We start from the raw sequence: 21,252 nt of genomic DNA, 5'->3' as shown, positions 1-21,252 counted from the left end.
TGTACACACTATGATTACCCATCCCAGACATGTCTGGCATTCAGCTAATCTAGATTTAGTTTGGAAGATCTTCTTCATGGGGTGAATAAAGATGAAGTTTCCTGAAGATGCCAACACAAAGGTTTTAGTTTTAAAGGATTGCCAGTTTTGTCCTTTTTTGGGGGGCTAATTATTGGCAGTGCTCTTACTGCTCTCCTGTCTCCCCATAATTCAGCATATGAAAAATTCCATGTGTCTGTTTACAGTGCCATGATCACATCAGACAATGTGAGCATTTAGTATCAACATTAGCAGTCAACATAGTTTTTCTAGAGAGAACTATCTTTGCATAGGTTTGAGGTACAAAAAAAAAAAAAGAGGATGAGTTTCTTTAGATTAGTACTTCATTGTCCTTCACTGAAAAAAAAACATCACAAGAATTAAAATCTTAATCACAACTGTAGTCACTTCTCAGATACACACTCCTGAGTCTCATATGCTTGAGTAAATCCAATCAGAACTACCAGTGTGCTCAGTCTCCAAGAAAAACTTTTATAACCTGAAAACATGAAGCCGTAATATCACATAAATATCTTATTCTGCTTAGATACCAAAACAATAAAACGGCAGAACCCTGCCATGATGTGAAACTAAGGCTGTCCTCCAAGAGACCAAATTACTCTTAGAAAGAAAAGCAGCAGCAGCTCAACAGCTGTGTGAAAGCTGCCTCCCATGACAAGATGCAGAAAAATTGCAAAGCCTCTTGGACCAACATAATTCAAATTGGAAACTGTTCTTTTCAAAAAGCCAGATTTTTTACACATGGTCTTATTCCTCATTTCTCCCCACCCTCTTCCTTCTGCCCCAACTCTTTGCCTAAATCCATCACATACATAAAAAGAAAAGTTCAAAGTCACTTTTTAAGGAAAATGCATGCTTTTTTCCTCTGTCTGTACCTGTAGCTGCTCTGTGCTGCAGGACACAGGCTGGCATTCATGATAATTTGTTTATTCTACACTTTTTTCTTTCTCTCATGTCCAAGAAAAGACAAGGCAGACCCTTTTCCCCACCCCGTAAAGCTGCCCAATGTGTCACACCACCTAGTTAAAGCTGCGTCTCCATACTCTGCAAGAGTCTTGTCTTGAATTGCAGCCAGTCACTCTCATCCTAAAGAATATACCCCTGTATTTATATGTATACTTACACTTACATATGTGTATGCACACCTATTTTACAGCAGTTAATTTCAATGCCTGCAACAAAGCTGTAATTAGGAAATTGCCATCAGTTTTGGTTTTGCCTCCAAAAAAGAAACATTTTTTATATCTTGAGCTCCAGGCTCACGATTGTTGAGCAAATTTACACACTTCCAAGAACACTTGTGCATCCCACTTTTTCCTTCAGCATTCCCTACTCTGCACAGCTGGCACTTCAGACTACTAATGCAATTAAATTGGCACCAAGTCTCCACAGAACACAATCACTTGCAGTGTTTCAGCTGCCCTCGGGGTGCATATACTGTATTGGCCGCAATGGCTTCAAGACTTCTGCAGCCTCCCCCACAGAGCACGGGGCTTTCACCGCTCCGTGGCCACCTGTGACTATCACTGGCAGCACGCTCTATCCACGTCTGACAAGAGGGAGATCTGCAGTGCTTTCATCTGCTCTGGAAGTGTCTTCCACAAGCGCAGCACAGCCATTCCATCACTCGCGCTCAGCAGTATCATTCTTCACATTGACAATGCCGTCATTTCAAACCACACTACTGTGTGCAGGGAAGACACGAGATGCAAGGCAGAGATTTAAATGCTTGGGTCCCTTCTCTGGGTGGACTCTTCATGCAACAATGAGACAAGGAGACAGCACATTTGCAGCAAGAAACACGATGGGACTTCTGGTGTTAGAAGGTGAACAGCTGTTGCATTTGAACTCCGTGAAGTCATAGCCAAGTCAGAGCTGAAGAGAAAGGGGTACAGTGCCCTAGTCAACAGCAGGAGAGAAAGGGTGATTTCTCACAGCTGCAGCTCTTGCAGCATCTGGCAACGATGGGAAGTCCTGAAGAACATGAAGGCTGCAAACCCTCCATTATGGCAAATAATGTTATACAAAAGATAAGATAAAGCATTTGTCTTAAAGTGAGGACTGTGTCCACACCAGCCAGAGTCATCTTCATCCAGGTGTTGATTCTGTTTGTTATCAGGGACAAGGCTGGCTCTGGTATTCAGCTCCACAAAGGGCAGAAAAGTAGAAAGATAGCTGAGATAACGACCTCTGCTAACCCTCCTTAATGTATGTATTCCAGCATGCAGAACAGTGAACAATCGACTGCACAAGGCAACAGATGGACACTAGGGGTGATTCGGGGTAAAGCTTCACATCCAACTAAACTCCTGTGAGTAGCTGGATTTCTCATTTAACCTTGCATTTTGTAATTTCAGAGAATGTGTTTAACAGCTTACACTTACCACACCCACAAGGACACCTGTAAAGGAAGGATCACAGTTCCTTTCCCACTTACACACGCAGCTGCTCTGTACTTCTTCCTCTAGTTAATATACTTCATGCACCCCCAACTTTGCTCCACCCCTGTCCAGTCTTCTCTAACAAAGTGGGCTCCAAAACATTATCCCAACTGAACAACGTGAACTGACAATGCCAGGAATTTCAAGGCTTTCAATCCAAGCCCCAAAACAATAGTGCTCTCAGTAGCAAGGACAACAACAGTCAGTGTTTCACTGTCTCAGGACAGGCTCTGCTTTCTCTCCCCCACATCAACCAAACATTTCAATATGAAACTCTCTCTCACTGACAGTAACATTTTGACCAAGTCAGTTCCAGATAAAAAGCTTTGGCTGTGCCAGCTGTGAGGTCACCTTCCCTACTGGAAGTCCCTGAAATTGCAAGAGCCCTTCTTTTCTGTTGAAATAACGAAAGAAGAGAGAAGAAGCGCAAGCCAGTCCCATGTGACAGAAGCACATCCCAAGCCAACCAAGACACAGTTCGTGCAAAAGCGGGCACATGAAAAGGAATCACGCATATTATTTCTGGAATGACTTTTCAAATTAGCTCATGCAGCAGATCGAAAATGGAGAGCATATTTGTTAAGGGAAGATTAACTTAAATCAGTGGAAAATCTATAAAACCTCTGCAGCCATAAACCAAGGGTTTCCAATTACGCTATCTGGTGGTCCTCGAACCTGACTTCAGCTGGCTTCTGTGAGACCCCATGGTATCCCCAATTTCAGCACAAGCTAAGTAAGCAGTTCTTCGAGGTATGAAAAAGCAGGGTTTGTTTGGGAATATTTGATTTAAAAGAAAATCCAGATCATTTTCATTCATTCCAACTCATTCACCTCCGAGTGACCTTTTGTGCACAGCATAACTCCTATCTTAATGCACCTTTACTTATGAACTTTAAAGCATTATAAAATTACACTTACTGGAGATGGAATGAAGGCTTCATGGTACTTCTTAGGATTTATTCTCAAGGGTCCCTTAAAAAAAAAGAGAAGAAGGAGAAAGATTATGCCTGAATCTTATTAATTTTATATAACATCAGTTAAATTAGAGACCTGTGGGTAATATATCTACTGTGAAACATGAGAGATACATCTAAATTTCCATTATATATTTCAATTCTTGACAACTTAGCATCCGAGCAATTTCAAGCCAAAAGGCAGTTTCATGATAGGCTTAAGCTGATCTACTGCAGTCTGTCATCGAAGAGATGTTGAATCACTAGTTGCTGCTGCTGCTACTGAGTGAACTGAGGACCCAAGTCCTGCCTGTTCCCTTCCCCTTCTGCCGAGCATCCACCAACTTCATTAACAAACAGACAATAAAAACAATTTGTTTTGCTCTGTTTTGGAAAAGCAGAATGTTGGTTTTGCTTATTTTGGAGGATGGGAGGAAAGAGGAAAAGCTGACCTGCTGAGCTTGCATGGCAGCAGGTACCAGCCTTATGGGGCTCTGGCTGCTTAGGCTGTTCCTGCAAACAGACAGTAGCAGTAACTCTGTGATAAAGAACATTTCCAAAGAAAAGTGAGAAGGATTTTCCAAAAACAAACATTTAAAATCTACAGGATTAAATTCTGTTTAAGCACATTTAAAGTCAAGCTATCTTAAATACATTTGAAACTCCATGGTCTATCTATTTCTGCTTTGTTATCTGCCAACTCAAAGCTCATCACCCGCAACAAACCCACAACCCCTCCAAAATAAACCAGCCAGTTTTGCTGCTTGCGCTCAGGTCCATCCAAGAGAAAGGGAGAGCCAATCAAGGACTTAGAGGCTACGCAACAGTGCCGTTCCCATCCCAAGAGGGTCCTGGGAATTGTGATTCAGGTGGCTGCAGTTAAAATCGACAGCATTTGATTCTTACGGAAACACAACTAGGTATCTGCCTTCAGACAGGCATCTGCTTTGGGCTGAAACTTTAAAACTTTCTCTACTTGTGTATTTGAAATAATGTTGGCCAATTTGTTATATGAACAGATTCCATCTGTTTGCACTTCTGTGTTAAGCAATCATAGGAACCTCTCACAGGAATTGCTTCCTTAAAAATATACTGCGGCATATAATTTTTTTATGTATTCTGGGAAACACTCAGACGATAGGAAAATAAAGCTGATTACATGTGAAAGTTTTGCTGCCTTGAAGAAGAATTTGCAGATTTATGAAGGTTTTCCATTGTTTTTATTTGCTTAAATTTGGAAACACCTGCACCATATACTCTATATTCTTTAAGCGTTACTTGAATATTTTGCTGCAACATCTTATTTTGAGCCTTACGTAACTAGTATTAACGAGCACACTAGCCACATGGCAGGCACAACGCAGGACAACGGCACGAAAACAAAGCCGACCCACTGGGAGCAACCCTGGGGATACTTTATGCTTAGGCAAAGTGAGAGCTAACTCGCTGTCATCAGCCTCTATTATAGCTGGTACCCACTGATGGAAAACTCTCAATGGTCTTTTTTTCCCCCGCTATTTCTCAGAATCAGCCATCAAAAACAATATGCTGTTAGTAAAGGAAGCTGGTACAGAGAGAAAGGAAAAAATGAAAAGGGAGGGTTGCTCTGCTTGACAAGGAGTCAAATAATTCCCATACCAGAATCTACCCACCAGCACAAAGCAGATGAGGGGATATCCTGCGTTACTCTGTAGAACCCCCTTGAATAGTTCAGGACAGCTGTCAATCAGCCAGGTGCAAATGCCCATTATGCGCATGGAAAATCAGGTTTTGTGTCCATGGCCCAGAAGGCGCCAGAGCGGCTACGTGCACATGGATGCCCAGCTCAGGCAAACGCAGAGAGGAGCAAAGTGTTACCATGTTTACAGTGCAGCAGGTTTCTCTGCATTTTATATGCACTACCTAATTATGATCAGCATTAGAATTCTTACGTCAAGTAGCATTAAAATACTTCAGCTCTTTCCTTTAAGCAAGGAACTCCCAAAATTTATCTTAGAAAGCAGATGGGCCCTATTATCTGTGCCTATGAAAATCCTATTTACAATGTTGTACATTTCACGCTGTGATATCATATCTGGAACCAGTCACTCTCCCCATCTGCAATGAACAACTGTTCTCATATGTGTATTAGGGGGTGAGGATCTGGCTGCCGAGTCTCATGATGTCACACTAATGTTGTATTATTTTACAATAGCTTGCAAATAATAGCTGCTATATTTATCAGTGTTTTTATGTCAGTAGGGCCTTTGTTTTGAAAGGGAAGAGAATGGTTTGCAGGAAGGTTTCTAAAACACTTTCTGATGACTCAAGTCAGCTTCACACAAACTTGCCAAAAACGTTTCTAACCTTATTGAGCTTCCCCAGCAAGATACAAAAGGGTCGTGATTTCTCAAGCTGCTCTGCTAGAACCAGGGCAGGCAACGCTCAGACTAAACTTCAAGCATCTCATATCAAGCGGTTTATAACAGCTATCATAACACATATGCCTAGATAGGTTTGTATGTATGAAACACCAAAAAAGGCCAGGGTTCAAGGCTTGCTACTAAGGCCACCTTTGAAAAAACAATCCATGAAAACCAGGGAAACCCCAGCCTTCATACCCACAAAGGAACAGCCTTCCAAGGAAAAACACCCTCTTAACAGTGAAGCAGTCTCTGCATCTCCGCATGCTGCGCATTCTCCCTCCGCCTGACCCCAGCAGCCCTGCAGGGAGGGTCTGGGAGACACTGGAGGCGTGGAGCAGACATGAATTTCTGGCTGGCGCTTCACAGGATGATTATGGTCCTTTGGGTCAATGGTCCTTAATACATAACCTGACTTCATCTGTTGTGTATAGCCAACACCATCCGCTTACATATCTATGCAGAACTTAATCTTGTTTGCCTTCAGACCGGCCGACGTGATTTCAACCAACCTGATACGCTTGGTGTTTGCTCACTGCAGGCAGTTTTAGAGGCAGAGAAACAGGAAGTCTACGCACTCTTAAGCATCTGAGCTCAGATCCTCTTTCTTGTGGAAGGACATTTCCATATACATCCCATGATTAAATGAGTCCAGGAATCCCACAGGGTATACTTCTCCATGCTACTTATCAACAACTGAGCTATGTCAGATACAGTACCAGAAGCCATTAAGACTAGTATTATTGACAGACGTCAGCACCCATAAAGATAACACTTTTGTTCTTCCTGATCTAGGACTGCTTAGTCTTCATGGTGTTCATATTTTATCTGAGTGATCTTCATGGCTGCTGGTAGTTTCCGTGGGTTTGGCTTCCAGGAGCATTTAGTTGTGTAGTTCCACTGCAGGGTCCAGCACCACACTCAGAGTTCACAGTAGGGTCCCTAACAGTTCTCTCAGTTCTCACTCAAATAAATGTAGATCCAGTGCTTCCAGGATGCTCCAGGGGATACCCCCTGCTCAGAGTCGTGCTTCTGTCTGGATAGCACTGAAGTTTGCTCAGGACCATCAGATTCAGACTAGCAGGTTCATTCTCCTCTTCTGCAGGCTCCTGTGGAGCATTTTTGCAGGTTACTATGCCAGACCAATGCCATGCTTTTGGTGATTAACACAACAGGTATTTGTTCACTATGTCTCTTGCCATTGCACAGAGCAGTGCTGAATATTTCTTCATTCACTAAAGCTCTTTTCAGGATCTCACCTATCCTGGTTTAGGCCAGAAAGATGAATGAGCAGATGATGAGAGATACTGAGCTGGGATGCCCATGACCTGACAGCCCTAAATTATTAAATCCAGCTTCTACAGCCTTCCACTTCCCCGAGATGTGGAACTGGATGAAAGGAAAACAGATACAGCCTAAGAAAGCACATATGACTCTTCCAGTTACACAGCACATGACCTGGAGTAGACACTACGCATTTACAAGAATTAGAGATTCTTTTGCCAGAGAGCATGCAATCACAGGTCCTCCGGGACTCAGCATTTCAATGGGATTCTCAGGTAGTAGTCATAGTCTGATGGTGCCTCATCTGCAGCTGCACTCGACCTCATAGGCAGTCTACACACAATGCTATCAGGCTGCGTTACTGACAACGGGTGCCAAAACCACTCCTGAAGGTAAGGCAGAAGCTTTAGTTGCTGCCATATGCCACTGCAGCCGTCGGGGGGAAGTCACAGCTCAAGGCTCTCATTTCTTCCCTCACCATTTACTTCCCAGTGTAGACATCTATGATGGTTTTAAAAAGGGCCCTGGCCTATGGTCTGGGTAGTCCAGTGAACCAGCCTGATTATCAGCCACAGTATCATTTTTCTGAAAGCTAAGAGCTGATCAGATTTGTCTTCAGGAGAGAATCAGGCAGTCTTATATGCAACATCCTCATCACTCCTCCAGAAATTATGCCACTATATTATTATACAAGAATTACTATTACAAGAATTACTATATACTAGTATAACAAGAAATCAGACAAAAAGCAAGATCACTAATTGTATTGATGAAAATAAGCATAACAATCTCACCAGCATTACAACACTAATTAAACAGCAATACACCAGTGTGTGTTTGGGTAAATGACACCTCAGCACGAGTGTCCATCACACCCTCACTGACATCCACCTACATTTTTTCCCCAGCCAGTCTGATCTCACTGGGACGCCGGGTGCGTCCTGAAGAACATTACACCGTGCTGAGGATAGTACTACAACAGTGGTTCTAGGACAACATCCTCTTGTAATCCTCAGTGAACCTCAGCTCTGCCTGCTTTTACACAAAATTTCTTCTGAGATCCAGCTACCCACACAAATGGCAGGTCCACCCCCACATTTTGCTAGATATTCAGAGAATTGTTGCCTAATTATGGCTGCAGTTTTGCTGCTCCAAATGGAAGCACAAAGTCCGATCTTTGATCTTTAGCGTCTGTAAAATGAGAACAAGCTTATTGCTAGCTGTTCAAGGCAAATAACGATACACAGAGATGGAAACGATTTTCAGTATCTTGATGGGCTCTTCAGCTACATCTGCGATCTGTACCTTACTTCAGTAAACCACACACTGGCATCAGTGGCTGGGTCAACCCTGTGATCTTAGGGGAGTGCAAAGAAAATTCTGCAAGTAAATCAAGGGTCCAGCACCACTGCCTGGCCATTTGATATTAATTTAACCAGTTGCATCATAGTTTATAACACGTTATTGCAATGCCCTGGTAGGCAAAGCCATATGAGACCCTAGAGACCACAGCATTACCCGCATCATCGCTCTCCCTTTTTTTTGTGGGAGGGAGAATTCTGGGAAGAGTTGATAGACTGAAAAAAAAAAAGAAGAGTAGATCTGGAAGCTGAGGCATCTGCACTGCGTTACAGAGGCCTAATGAATGTCTTTGTGAGGAATTTCAGCAAGAAGTATCTTGTTAAGGGCATTCATTTTTACTCACACTGACAGAGGCTGCAGCACCTGCTGTGGTTTTGAGCATCATTTGTAAAAGCAAGTGTCTCCACAATAATGACTATCATGGATAGCAGACCATCCAACCAGAACTCTGCAATTCATCATGTCTGTGGATCAGGAGTTTTACAGAACATGCAAACCAAAAACAATACTTCAGCTGAACTTAAAACATTTAATTCCACTTCTAGAACCTCCTGAGAAAGGGAAAAAAAATCTTCCTCTAACATCTACAAGTGGTACACCAATTCCTTTTCATGCAACCAACTGACATGCATTTCCAACAACTGCCTGTGATTTCCACAGACTTATCACAAGATCACAGACTTTGTATGTTCCAGGCACCTGAATTAGCTCTCCCCTTTTCAGTCCTGCTGAAACATCTTCTTTTGACATGTAGGCTTCAAATATACTCTTCTTCCTCCCTCGAGTGGGTTTATTTCGATTCTTTCTATCACCTGATGTTGGGACAGCAGTATAGGATCCTCCTGCAAACAAAAATTCGTAAGTGTTACCTTGCCCACCAAACTGTCTATGTATCTTAACAGCAGTTGTACCGAGGCTTTGTATTGAAAGTTGAACTTCTGAGAACAGTTTGCTTAGAAATACAGGCATCCGACTTCAGAGAACCAAAAAGCCTGGAATTATATTAGTTTACAAATAATCGACAGTTTTTTACAGCTCATTTTAGAGTTAAGAGCATTCAAACAAGCCCATCTTTTCATAGTGCTGAGCACATGCTTCAAGGCAGCTTATTCCTGAAGCGTGTATGCACTCTGCTTTAATACCTCTGGGAGTTCCCAGTTGTCTAGGATTTATTCTGCTGTCTGAATTGTTCATTGTTTCTGTCTGCGATTCAGAGAGTTGCCTCTTCCTATCGAAGTTCTGGGGAGTTCTTGCAGATTCAGAGTTGTTTCTGGTCCTTGCAAACCCTCTCTTTTCTGCACCTGAAATCAAACACAGGTTTGAAATAACAGTGGAGGGAAGAGGAACCCCATTGCCAGCTTGCGGTCCTGATGAAACTCATGGTCTGCAGTACTTCAGTACAAGTCACAACTGTGAGCTCTTAATCCAAAAGAAACGATGTCTTCGTTAGTTCATTTGGTAATCTGTTGGCTCTTTGTGCCTCTTAACCCACCACTAACTTATTTTAGCATAAATAAAACTCTGGAAATTACGATACTAAAGTTGGATACAACCTGTCCAAAATCCTGGGAAATTCATTACAGCACATAAAATGTGAAATTGTTAAACTGTTTCCAAAGCCCTACCTCCACCCCATTAAGCCCCCAAATAGTGAGAAAACATAACTTCCCTACAACTTAAGTAGCTCAGGAATAAAGGAGAAAAAAAAAAAAATCTCAACAACCCACCCTGGAGTAATTAACTTTTGTGCTACCAGAGACAGCATGGTACACAACGACACCACAAAGAAATGCATCCAGCCTGCTCAGAATAGGCCACGATCATACAAAAATATTCTGCAAAGACTCACCCCTTCCTTCCCTGCCATCACCTCAGCCCCTTCCCTACAGCCAGGAGAGCAAGCAGCAGCTTCCAAAGCGTATGCCAACGCTGTTCCACGGATCAGCACATTGGAATGCAACCCAGCACCACGCAGCTGCCCTCTTGGCCCTCCACCTGGATACTGAACATGTCATCACAGCTTTGCCTTCCAGCCCCTCCTGGCTACGCTCCCTGGGTCCAAGCTTGTACCTGCAAGTCAGAAAATGTGCAATGCCAACTTATTTGCTATGGGGCTATCCAAGTTACAAGGCAAATTTTTTTTACGTATAGTATCCTTCACAAACGAAATCGCAGATTGCTTCATAGAATTAAACCAAAGCAGCGAGGAAAAAAAAAAAAAAACCACGTTTAAAAAGCCGTACTTAAGCAGAGATCTTTAAAAATATGGTACAAGAGAAAACTGCTACTTTACCCAGTCACAGACAAAAAGCAACTTCCATATATAATGGCAAATCAGCAAGAGGAGAGAGGGATCCTCCTAATTCAGGAGAGTAGACACCAAAACAGGCAAAGGGACAACTCAAGGTGCCAGCTCAGACCAGCCCAGGAAGAGATTAAATGCCACAGCAGTGTCTCCAAAGAGAATGCTGAAATGAAGAGGGGGCCACTGTGTTCAGGGATGATAAGGACAACGTAGCTCAGCCTTTTTCTACAAGACCAAGCTTTTCAGACTGCGCATGCTTTCAGGGAGGAGACTGTCCGCGGCAGGTTGCGGTTGTAACACAGCAAGAGCGCAGCCGCAAATTTAGGTCTCAACCGATGCAAACAAGGCAATACTACCTGTATGGATCACACGATGAGACAGAACTAAAATTAACTGATTTGCAAATGCCCTAAGGGTCAAGAGGTTAATCTCGAAAACAGACAGCGAAACAAAAAGCATGGACTAGAGAGATCTGGGCAGAACAGCTTCTGAATTGGCAACACGGTTTGCTCTGGAGAGGGTTTTCAGAGACATTTTGGTGAAGGAATCTGACTTAAACTGCAACAGGCAGGATCTTAGGAACAGTATTAAAAAAGCAAGGTGCTAGACTGATCACCCAAAGAGGTCACACAATCTGCTTCGTTGGAGGTTCTTAAAAATAGGTGAGACTTCAGGCTGCCAGATTTGGTCTAAAAAGAGTAGTTTTTTCCTTGAGGTAGTGAAATGGATTACACGAGCTCGTAAGGTCCTCTAAAGCCCTTTTTTCTATGACAGCAAGTCACAGAAAATACTACTATGAATTAAAGAACTTGGGATAAAAAGGAGGCTAAATCTTAACATGTAATTAAGAAGGAGCTGAAAAAAACAGCGGAAAATTAAAATGCAAGGGAAAAATGAGGAAAAAATGTCTTGCGAGTTGGGAAGTACGCTGAGAGCTGGAATTAGCCACTGCAGAACAGAGCTTCCTCGACACTTGCCATGGCCATCGGTTCAGAAAGTTTGGGGCTACTACTGCCAAAAATAATGCACAGCAACAGCAAAGGGTGGAAAAGCACCTTTTTGTGCTGAAAGGTAGACACACAGAAAGGCACTTGCGTATTTTCAACACTTAAGATTTTGGCTTGCTCTCCAGAGGGATTTTTCATCTGCTCAGACTCGGACACAAACTCAAAGAAAAAAAAATTTACTCAAGCAAACAAACTCTGCTTCCACACAGCTGGTGTGCAAGCCAGTTTACACACAGCCACTTTAGGTAAGTATTTGACCGTGATGTTTACAGCTAAACAAAACCACCCCTGTTAAAAGCCACAGACAACTGTCACAATTAGCATTCAACTGGAACACATCGAATTCTGCATGACCCTAATTTCTTGTATTTCTCCTTTTAAAAGAAAGGGAGCTTGTCTGTTTGAACTAGATTCAGTATTTGCTTCTGTAATGCACCTGTCCCCTAAAACTGGAAGTTAGAAATAGCCTCATGATGGGCTTTCCTGCTGTCCCTGCTGCCCGGTATTAATATTCTGATGGATAAATAGACATCAGTCCACAAAGCAAACTGTAACATGACAATGCTATAGACAGCGTATGATATATTGAGACTATCCTTTCTGAAATAACTGCTATCACTAACTTAGTAATTCCAGCTCCAGCTGTGTCAGAAGTTTTACTTTTTCAGTGGTGTTACAGTTGTGTGATTTATAAGACACAACACAATCTCCTAGGGTAAGATGTCACATAAAGTAATAACACATTCTAGGCATTATAATAATCAATGACTAAATTAGTAAGTAAATAAATAGCAATAAAAATTAAAAACAACTTTAGTAGAAGGGAGACTAAAGCGCAGTGACTGGAAGCGGAGGGTGGTTGATATCTCCTAACAGGAGGGTTGAATCAATCACAATGCCCCAAACTATGCACGCGCAGAACCACTCAAGCTTGAATGTCGAGCAATTCTAATGCAAGGAACACCTGTCTTGGCAACACACAGCAAATGCAACATGTTCAGGTATGTTTATCTGGCTGCACAGATGACGTACAGCTGCCCTCCGTGGATGCAGCCACCGCTTGCCCTAGGATTTCTAGATGTTCTGCCATTTCCAGTAGAAAGCAATACAGGAGTAACAATTTGAGGAAAGGTGGTTGACTGTTCATTACCTGAAGTCCTCTGCAGGGAGACAGGTTGAAACAACCCTAACTGCTGTATCAAGGAGGCTGTCTACAAAGGTGACAGACGGACACCTAAACAGGACCAGCAATTCCACACCCAGAGCTGCCTCAACTAGCCAAGGGAAAACATGTGTGGGAAGTAGAAACACACAACTCCCATCTTCACAGCCAGACAGGCATGAAAAGAAATACAGGTGGCATTTGAGGGCTTTCAGAGCAGTCCACAATCAGCAACTCACTTTTATTCCCAACTGGGGTACCAGGAAAAGCAGTGGAAAGGATGAAGCTGGGGACTGGCTCCAACCCAGGAGCCCAGTCCAGCATCCCACGGGCAGGCAGCAGTGGCTGGTTGAGCTCCGCTGGAAGCACAGTGCTGGAGCTCAATCTAGAACCCAAACCATCACGCTTCATCTCCATCACAACAACAATGACATCACGCAATGGCACATTTTGGTCTTTAAACCTAAGCATCTATTAATTTTTTCTTATTTTGGAATAAAAAAAATGCAGGCAGGCAGCTTCCCAGAATAATGGATCTGGCTTACAGTAGAAGAGGAGGCTAGATGTTTTAAATCGCCTTATTTTGACATAATTTATACAAAATCACTCTAGGTTTTGAAAAGTATTGCATTTTATTAAATTTACATCTATTAGTCAGTTGATCAACTAGATGGTCAACTAAATCAACTAAAATGTTTAGCTAAACATGAAGCGAGCAAGGCCAGAAAGTCTTTAATTTTATATTAAAATTTGCATATTGCTTTACACAAAAAAGAACCAAGACCCTCAATTTTATTTACCAAAAATAAAACATTTACCACTGCCCTCTAACACCTGACAAGCTATTTGATTACTACCAGCACAGAAGAAGAGTATTCCTCACTGAATTTTCACCAGCGCATCCATGACTTCTTGCATACCTCCCATCTAGGATCCAGCAAGAACTAGTTTTACGCGAGAGATCTAAGTGAATTTCAAGATATGGACATCTTGGTATAGCTTTCCCCTTTCCTGTCAAAGGTCATCTACCTTACCACTAGACATTTTTACCTCTAACTAAACTTCCAGCCTTGTTACCATCTACATTATTTATGTTTAACCCAGCTCCCCAGGGTGGGCAGGACTGTGAAAGCTAACAATTGTGCTGGTAACACCTCTACAGGTTTAGGACTCTCACCCTGCTGACAGCTATCTCAACACATAATGGTTCCTTCTATGTTTAAAAACAAAATTATGTTGGAAGTGTTGGATGGAACAATATTGTTACAAACTTTTCCAACACAAAATATTTCCATCTACTACTTACCTTTATCAGCCCATGACTGAGCATCAACACTTCCACTAACTCTGCTGTTGCTAAGAAGATATTCCATTGCTTCCCAGCATTAGATCGTGATCTAGATATGCAAAGGAATCTTTCAAATCGTCCTGCTTTACAGTTAGTATAAGCATGAGAAGAAACAGAAGCATATCCCCAGAACAGATAACATGCAACAGAACAATTTGTTATCAGTTAATGAGACACTCTCAACACATGGTTACTAAATATTTGTCCATATTTCTACAATGTTTCACTTTATTGCTGACAAATTTCAATGACTTAAACCAATTTCCTTCAAATCTTCCAAGAGATTCCCTGGCATTTAATTCTTCAAGACAACCCAGCTATGCACTTCATAAAACACTAAGGACACACCCATGAGCTAGAAGGCATGGCAGCTACCAAATGAAGGGTCACCCAACACTGCCCTACCTCCAAAAGCAGGAATTAACCGACTAAAGGCAACGAGAACTACTCTGATGTCAGTCCCTGCTTCGTTCTACACTCCCATTTAAGTCAGACTAGGTTAAGCATGGCAAGAAAGCTAAGTAAAGCGTGTTCCTGCTTATCCTTACTAGAGAATTCAGGAGTCCAACCGTGTGACAACCCAATGCATCACCTTACAGACATGCAAGTTCAAGTTGATCCTTGGCTCCTGGCAGAGTTGGCAAAGCAAATCTTAGAAACCATCAAAAGTGGTCTTCTAGCAAACAAATACTCTCCACAACCTGCTAAGAAGTCCCATCTGCAACTTTATGAGCCACTACAGATGCCGATGTGTAACAGAGTGTATTCATAGTCTCAATAAAAGAGTTCAACCAACAGAAACTCTGCCTCGATTTGCAAAGACGTCTGGGACTCAAAAAATCCCAGTTCCTACAGAGCCCCTGAACAACCCGTCCGAGGTACTCCGGTGAATCCACCTCTGCCAGCTTTGATGAGCTGGGGGGGACGCAGTTCCTGGCTGGTAGCTCTGGACAGGCACAGACCTGGTATTGACACTCCTGTACCAGGCAACTATTCAGTTCATTCCCCAAAGTCAAATAAACTCTACTAGCAAAAGCATGCTTTGCCAGTACAAACCACATTAACATCAGGGAGGTTTTGATAGGATCCCCATGTCTTCGCCTTTCATATGCTTAAACAGGCAATTTAAAAGCTATTTGATATTTTCTGCTGTTCAAAGAAGCCTCTAAAATAATTTCCTCTCAAATTTTAAAAGCCAAAATATGTTTGTCAGGTTGTTTCTAATTTCTAACGCACTAGCGACATCCAGTATCTGCCAATTATTTGAGTGACTAACTCAAAAACTCCAAGCACTTAAGTGACTACTACAATATCTGGGATCAAATTACCACACACAGGCAAAAACAACAGGCAAAACCAACAAACACCATTGAAGTGATCTCAAACACAAGTTATGTCAACAAAAACACTGGTCACAGACAGGCCAGAAGTAACTAGCTATTTATGTTTTGCAAAATATTTTTGCAGATTTAAGAGATTAAATATCTAACTAATGGTAATAGCCAAGTACTTTTTTGTTCTATTTCATTTTAAAAGGAAAAACACAAAGACAGATGTTGGTATAGCTGCTCAGGGAAAGAGTTCTGTACTAGGAAGAAAAAAAAGACACTCTTGAAAGATACCTCAAGCAAAACTCTGTGTTAGAGCCCCAATAACACAAACAGGACCAAACCCCATCCACCACGCTCCCCGTGAGCTTAGCTCCGCTCCAGCCTGTGCTAGGAACAGCTGTGCTTCAACACTGCGCAACAGGAATTAAATGAGTTCCAAGCTCCCCGATAGCCTTGGAACAGAACCACCTCCATGCATTTTACAGTATCTTGAAGCAAAGAGGTTAAATAAAGTAGATGGCTCAAGATTAAAGACAAAGCAATACAGAGAAATGAGGATGTCACAGGAAAGAATTCATTAGAGATGTGGGAGTGGAAAGGCAAGACTTTGAGATAGGTTATCAGTTCAGCGAGGTTTCATTGCAGCAAAGAGACTTTCAGGAGATAAACCTGGTAGGCAGTATTTCAGATGTTCAATCTGGGGTCTAAGAGAAAGTCTAAGAGCACATTCTCCTTATCACGGGCAAATAAAAAAAAAAAATCCTCCTTCTCTGGTGAAATGCAAACTCAAAGAATCCTAAACTGGAGGTTCTGCAGCACACTCCTGAGCTCAGTCCAAACCCGACCACAGGGCTAAGGGGAGTTCCCACAACGTTGCTGTGAGTCCTCCTCAAAAATAACCAAGGATGTGAATGATTGGGAATTGTCTTCATGATTGCAAAGTAGGGCAAACTTCCGGGAAAGGGAGCATCCTGGCGGAAGTGGAAAAGGACGGTTATATGACAGCACTGTAGGGATTTTGGCAGATGGCAGATTGCATAATTAAGTTTAAAGTTAATTAAACAGTCATTCAAAGAAGAGAAACAATGCAGACCTACATTTACATGCATGGGCTCAGCCAAAATGTAAATTCTATGCAAATATCCTGAACTGAGTGGATGATGTATTGAAATCCAGCTGCCAGAACTAGCTCCCCTGCCCACCAGTCTCCACTAATTGACCCATTATGATGGGCCACCAGGGCCCAGCCACGGTGTAAATCTGAGCTGTAACTTTCCACCGTCAAGACAAATCAAAATAAAATGAGAAGACAGCTCTTAAAGTGAAGCCCTGTCCGCACAGCTCTTAAACGTGACTTCAGGAGTGATTCAAAGCAACCGGTCCTTCTAGCAACAGACCAACTGGTTACCAGCAGCCCTGTACAACGTAACACAGCTCCTCCGCCCGTGCCAGCCAGTAGCTCACCTACCAGCACGACTGTGTTCGTGCACCAGGACACAGTCCGGCTGTGAGCCATCTGGGAACCTAGAAACAAATCTGGTGAGCTCTCTTGCCCTGCCTCTTGAAGAAGGTGATTCTCTAAACATTTTTGGCAGAAAGCCTGCCAAAATCTGCACAGAAGAGTTGAACGTCCAAGAAAAAAAAGCACAAAGGGAATCTTTGCCACATGGGGGACAAGCCGCTGGCAAAAAGGCAGCCTGCCCCCCAGTCGGTGACTCCTGGATGGGGAAATAGAGGCTGTCATGGTTTGTGAGGGAATTCATAGAGCCATGAGCTGCTTTTGGAGGTGACCATGCCACTGTAGCTGGTTGTAAAAGATTCAGACATTGAGCATTCCTACAATGAGCTGTCGAGGAAGAAACATTCCTATTTAGAGATGGAGGTAGCAAAAAAGTGAAGTAGCATGTCCATGGATACTCAGGAAAGTCAGGAGCAGAGGCAGATGCTCATTTCCACACCCATGAAAATGAGGTGGGAAGCACGTACATGGTGGGAAGCACATGTTGCCACTGCTCTTCTGCTTTAAGCTGCACATGCTTATTTAAAACTCTTGTGCTGCATGCCCCTAAATTGCAATATGGAACTAGGGAAAATGAAAATGTTCTTGCTGACGTTGGCTTTCTGAAAGCACCTATGCTTTGAAAAACTGAAATGAAGAAAAATGTACAATGGATTCTTTCTGCTGCGGAAAACAATACTGTGGAAACCGCTCCTGACCGCCCAGATCATGTGCCCACAACACCACGATTCCTCTTCCAAAACACTTCCAAGCATCTTGATGCTTACAGGATTTTGACTTCACTAACTCAGACAGTAATTGCAGTTTTATTCAACTCCTCAGCAGGGTTTGTGTTGTAGGAATACTACATGAGCACAAGAGCCAAAGATACCATTCCAGGCTCTGAACTAAGGGTTGGTGACGAAACTCATTTAGTAGCAATAGACTAAAAGTTTATCAAAATAGTTACTGTGCTCCAGCTGCGTGCAGCAGCACAGCGGCGTTGTCAGGGAGGGGATACAGCTCTTCTGGTTTTCAGGACTCTCTGTGAACCTGCTCCACCCTGCTCCTGACCTCCTAACCACCTACTCCGCCTGATGACTGCGCTCCTCCAGGCTTCCACTCCTGTCTCGGGATGTGGGTCAGGGCTGCTTCCACTGCCCCCTTGTCCTTCCATCCTCCCAAACCATCTTCCACGACACCTTTCTCTCTTTGTTTTATCCAGCAACTATGCTGCAAAAAGGCTTCTTTGAGACTTCAAGAAAACATTTTTAAAAACATAATATTGCAGAAGTTCTCTCTTTGATTTCTCTGGGCTTCAGTAGTTTGAGGGAAGCAAGTTGCTCAAAGATCAGAGGAAGTCAAGAGGCTTTGAAAGGCAAAATACGTGACAGGAGGTGCTAACGTACTAGAAGACATTAACAGCTGAAGAAATGAAAGAACTGCTTTCAGATTCGTACATATCCCGAGGTTACCAAACGTGCTGCAGAATAAGACAACTTGCTGATGAACCATTCCCCATACTGCCCATTCAGTGTAGTAGGTACATAATTCATAACCCTTAGTACTATGGGGGAAAAATGCCTAAAACCATACAAACTAAAGAAAAACGCATTATTGCTGCAGGCTTGTATCTGTAGAGAGCCTGAAATATTCTCCAAGGCATGACCTGCCCCATACATCTGTGGGCTGCAGCTGCTAGTGTTGACATTTTCCTTCAGCACCCTGGAAATTTTTTATTTTTGTTACAGAAGACATTATTTTATGCAACAGATCCCAACATTTTGTTTTCCATCCTATCCCAGCCAAATTTTGACTCTCTGTAGCTCAGATTTCCCCACAAGAGGGAGTTAGGGACATGCAGCCCATAGCATTTCATGGAACTAGTTAGCAGGGGGCTTGAGGTGGGAGAGCAAGAGATGGACACCACCACATAGGACAGGGGAGGCAGTAGCGGAGGCTGGAGCACCAGGCAGCAGTGAAAGCCCTGCAGCAGCTATGGCCTGGAGAGCAATCACAATTAGGCACTGAAGCCAGCTGCAAAGCATCTGTCCCACCTACCTGGGTACCTGCAGCAAAGGAGACACTTTAGAGAGTACCTGAACAACAGGCCAGAGCTGACTGGGTTGTGCAGGCTGGCTGACCTCATGGACAGCAGAGGACAGAGGGCATTTTCAAATTATTTCCTGTATGAACTGCAGCATATTTGGGGGGGTAGAATTTGTTATCAGGGCTTTTAAACATGCCAGTAACAGTCTACATACCACAAACCTTGGTAAAACTGTTCCAACGGTCATTTACCCTCACTGCTAAATCATGCTGTATTTCAAGCCTGGATTTGTTTAGCCTCAAATGTCTTATATCATAATCTGCTCAACTGAGTAGCCTATTATTGAACATCTGTTCCCCATGTAGGCAATTTACTGAAAGCTCCCTTCCCCCATGCATCTCTTTGATAAGTAAAGCAGGGTTCCTCAAATCATTCACTCATGATCCCAGCATTTTAATCTTCCTTCTGGCTGTCCTCTGTGTATTCATCAATTCATCACCATCCGCCCCGAACAGAGGGCATCACCACAGGATACAATACTCCAGAAGCTGCTGCTGCTGCCGTGCCAGACACACGCAGTCCATACTCCATCTTCCAATTCCCATGCTCATACATTACCCTTTTGGCCACATTTCACAGGAGGGGGATGTTCAGCTGATTAATCCATCAAAAGCGCAAAACTTTTTTCCAAGCTGTTGCTTCCCACACTGGGTTCCTCGCACTGCTAGTATGGCTCTACGCTGGCCCGATAAATGGATTTTGTTGTGCCTGCTCCCAGTCCACCAAGTGATCCAAACGGCTGCCAGTAACTGCCCCCATTATTCAATACTCCCTGCGGTCTCAAAGTCATCAAAAAAAAACTTTCAATCCTACTTGTCTGTTTTCTTCCTGACGACTGACGAAAGTATTAAACAGCACAGGGTCATAACATGACACTGCAGGAACCAGACACACCTGTTGGTAACAATTCTCAATTTATTGCTGCATTTAGTTCGTTCAGCTCAACAGCTTTTAAACCATTACACGCATGCTGTGATTTTACTATGCTAACACACTCGCATTCATACTCACACCTTTATCATCAAACTCCTAATCTCATAAGAAACTGACACTGAGGGGGCTCAACAGGACCTTTGTTGCATGAATTGACAAGTCACATCAAAGAAAAGATTGAAAACTAATTAAAAATTAATTCAATTATTTTCCTAGGACCACAAAACTAACAGGCATAGTTACCCGAGCTACGTAACAAGGGCCTAACTTCAGAGATTGGAGCTAAAGAGAAGGGAAAACATAGTTTAAACACAAACAACAACAACAAAGGTTAACAGCAACAAGTGTTACCACTGATGAGCATTTTCACATGAGCCCTAGTAGGTGAAGGAAGCTACTTCATGGAGATTAGAGCTTTGCTGCCAAATCAAGGTTCCTGCTGCAGAACTTAGTCCCACTGCAGCCTGGTGTGCTCAGGACTCTAGTAAAGGGCATGGAAGACAGTTATTAGATCACATACAAAAACCACAGTCCTTCCAAGGGCAGGATCTCATCTCCCCAAGAGAGGATACATCAGATATTAACTCACATACTATAGCTGATGTTAGCCAAAAAAATTAGTTGCACAAGATTCAGGAACGCAACATTTTTTTCTATCAAAAGCAAGAGAGAAATTTATGTTTGCGATGACGTTGCTAAACCATTTGAGAAAGGAGCATTCTATTTTTCATGTGTTTCTCAGATGGGGCTATACAGCAAATCCAGTTTTCCCTCCTCTCCCATATCTTATTACTACGATTAACGTCATCTAAGGAACATTACATTGGACCTGACAAGATTAGCTATGTTTTAACGATTTCCACAGCAACCAACATTCTCCATTTATTGAGCTGATTCTGTGGCCTTTACTAGATCACTGGCCAGATAGGGAGATAACAGCATTCTTAAGTACTGAATTTCACCACACAAGAACTGGAAGACTCACCACTAAAAAGTAGCATTATCTTAAATTTGCCTTACAAGAAGGGAAAAGCAGAAGCTGTGGTTCTTCTTCCA

General features: G+C 42.8%; 1 protein-coding gene across 1 annotated transcript in view; it reads right to left on the bottom strand.

Annotated features, from left to right (window-relative positions):
* Positions 1-21,252, bottom strand: part of DIS3L2 (DIS3 like 3'-5' exoribonuclease 2) — a 193,176-nt gene that overhangs the window by 164,320 nt on the left and 7,604 nt on the right. Inside the window, 3 exon segments of the mRNA XM_075761378.1 lie at positions 3,420-3,473; positions 9,202-9,344; positions 9,645-9,803. Of these exon segments, the coding sequence (XP_075617493.1) occupies positions 3,420-3,473; positions 9,202-9,344; positions 9,645-9,803 (356 nt within the window).

This window comes from Balearica regulorum, chromosome 9 (genome assembly GCF_011004875.1).
Source record: "Balearica regulorum gibbericeps isolate bBalReg1 chromosome 9, bBalReg1.pri, whole genome shotgun sequence".
NCBI lineage: Eukaryota > Metazoa > Chordata > Aves > Gruiformes > Gruidae > Balearica > Balearica regulorum.
Note: the sequence above shows the minus strand (reverse complement) of the source record. Positions and strands in the feature narration are given on the sequence as shown.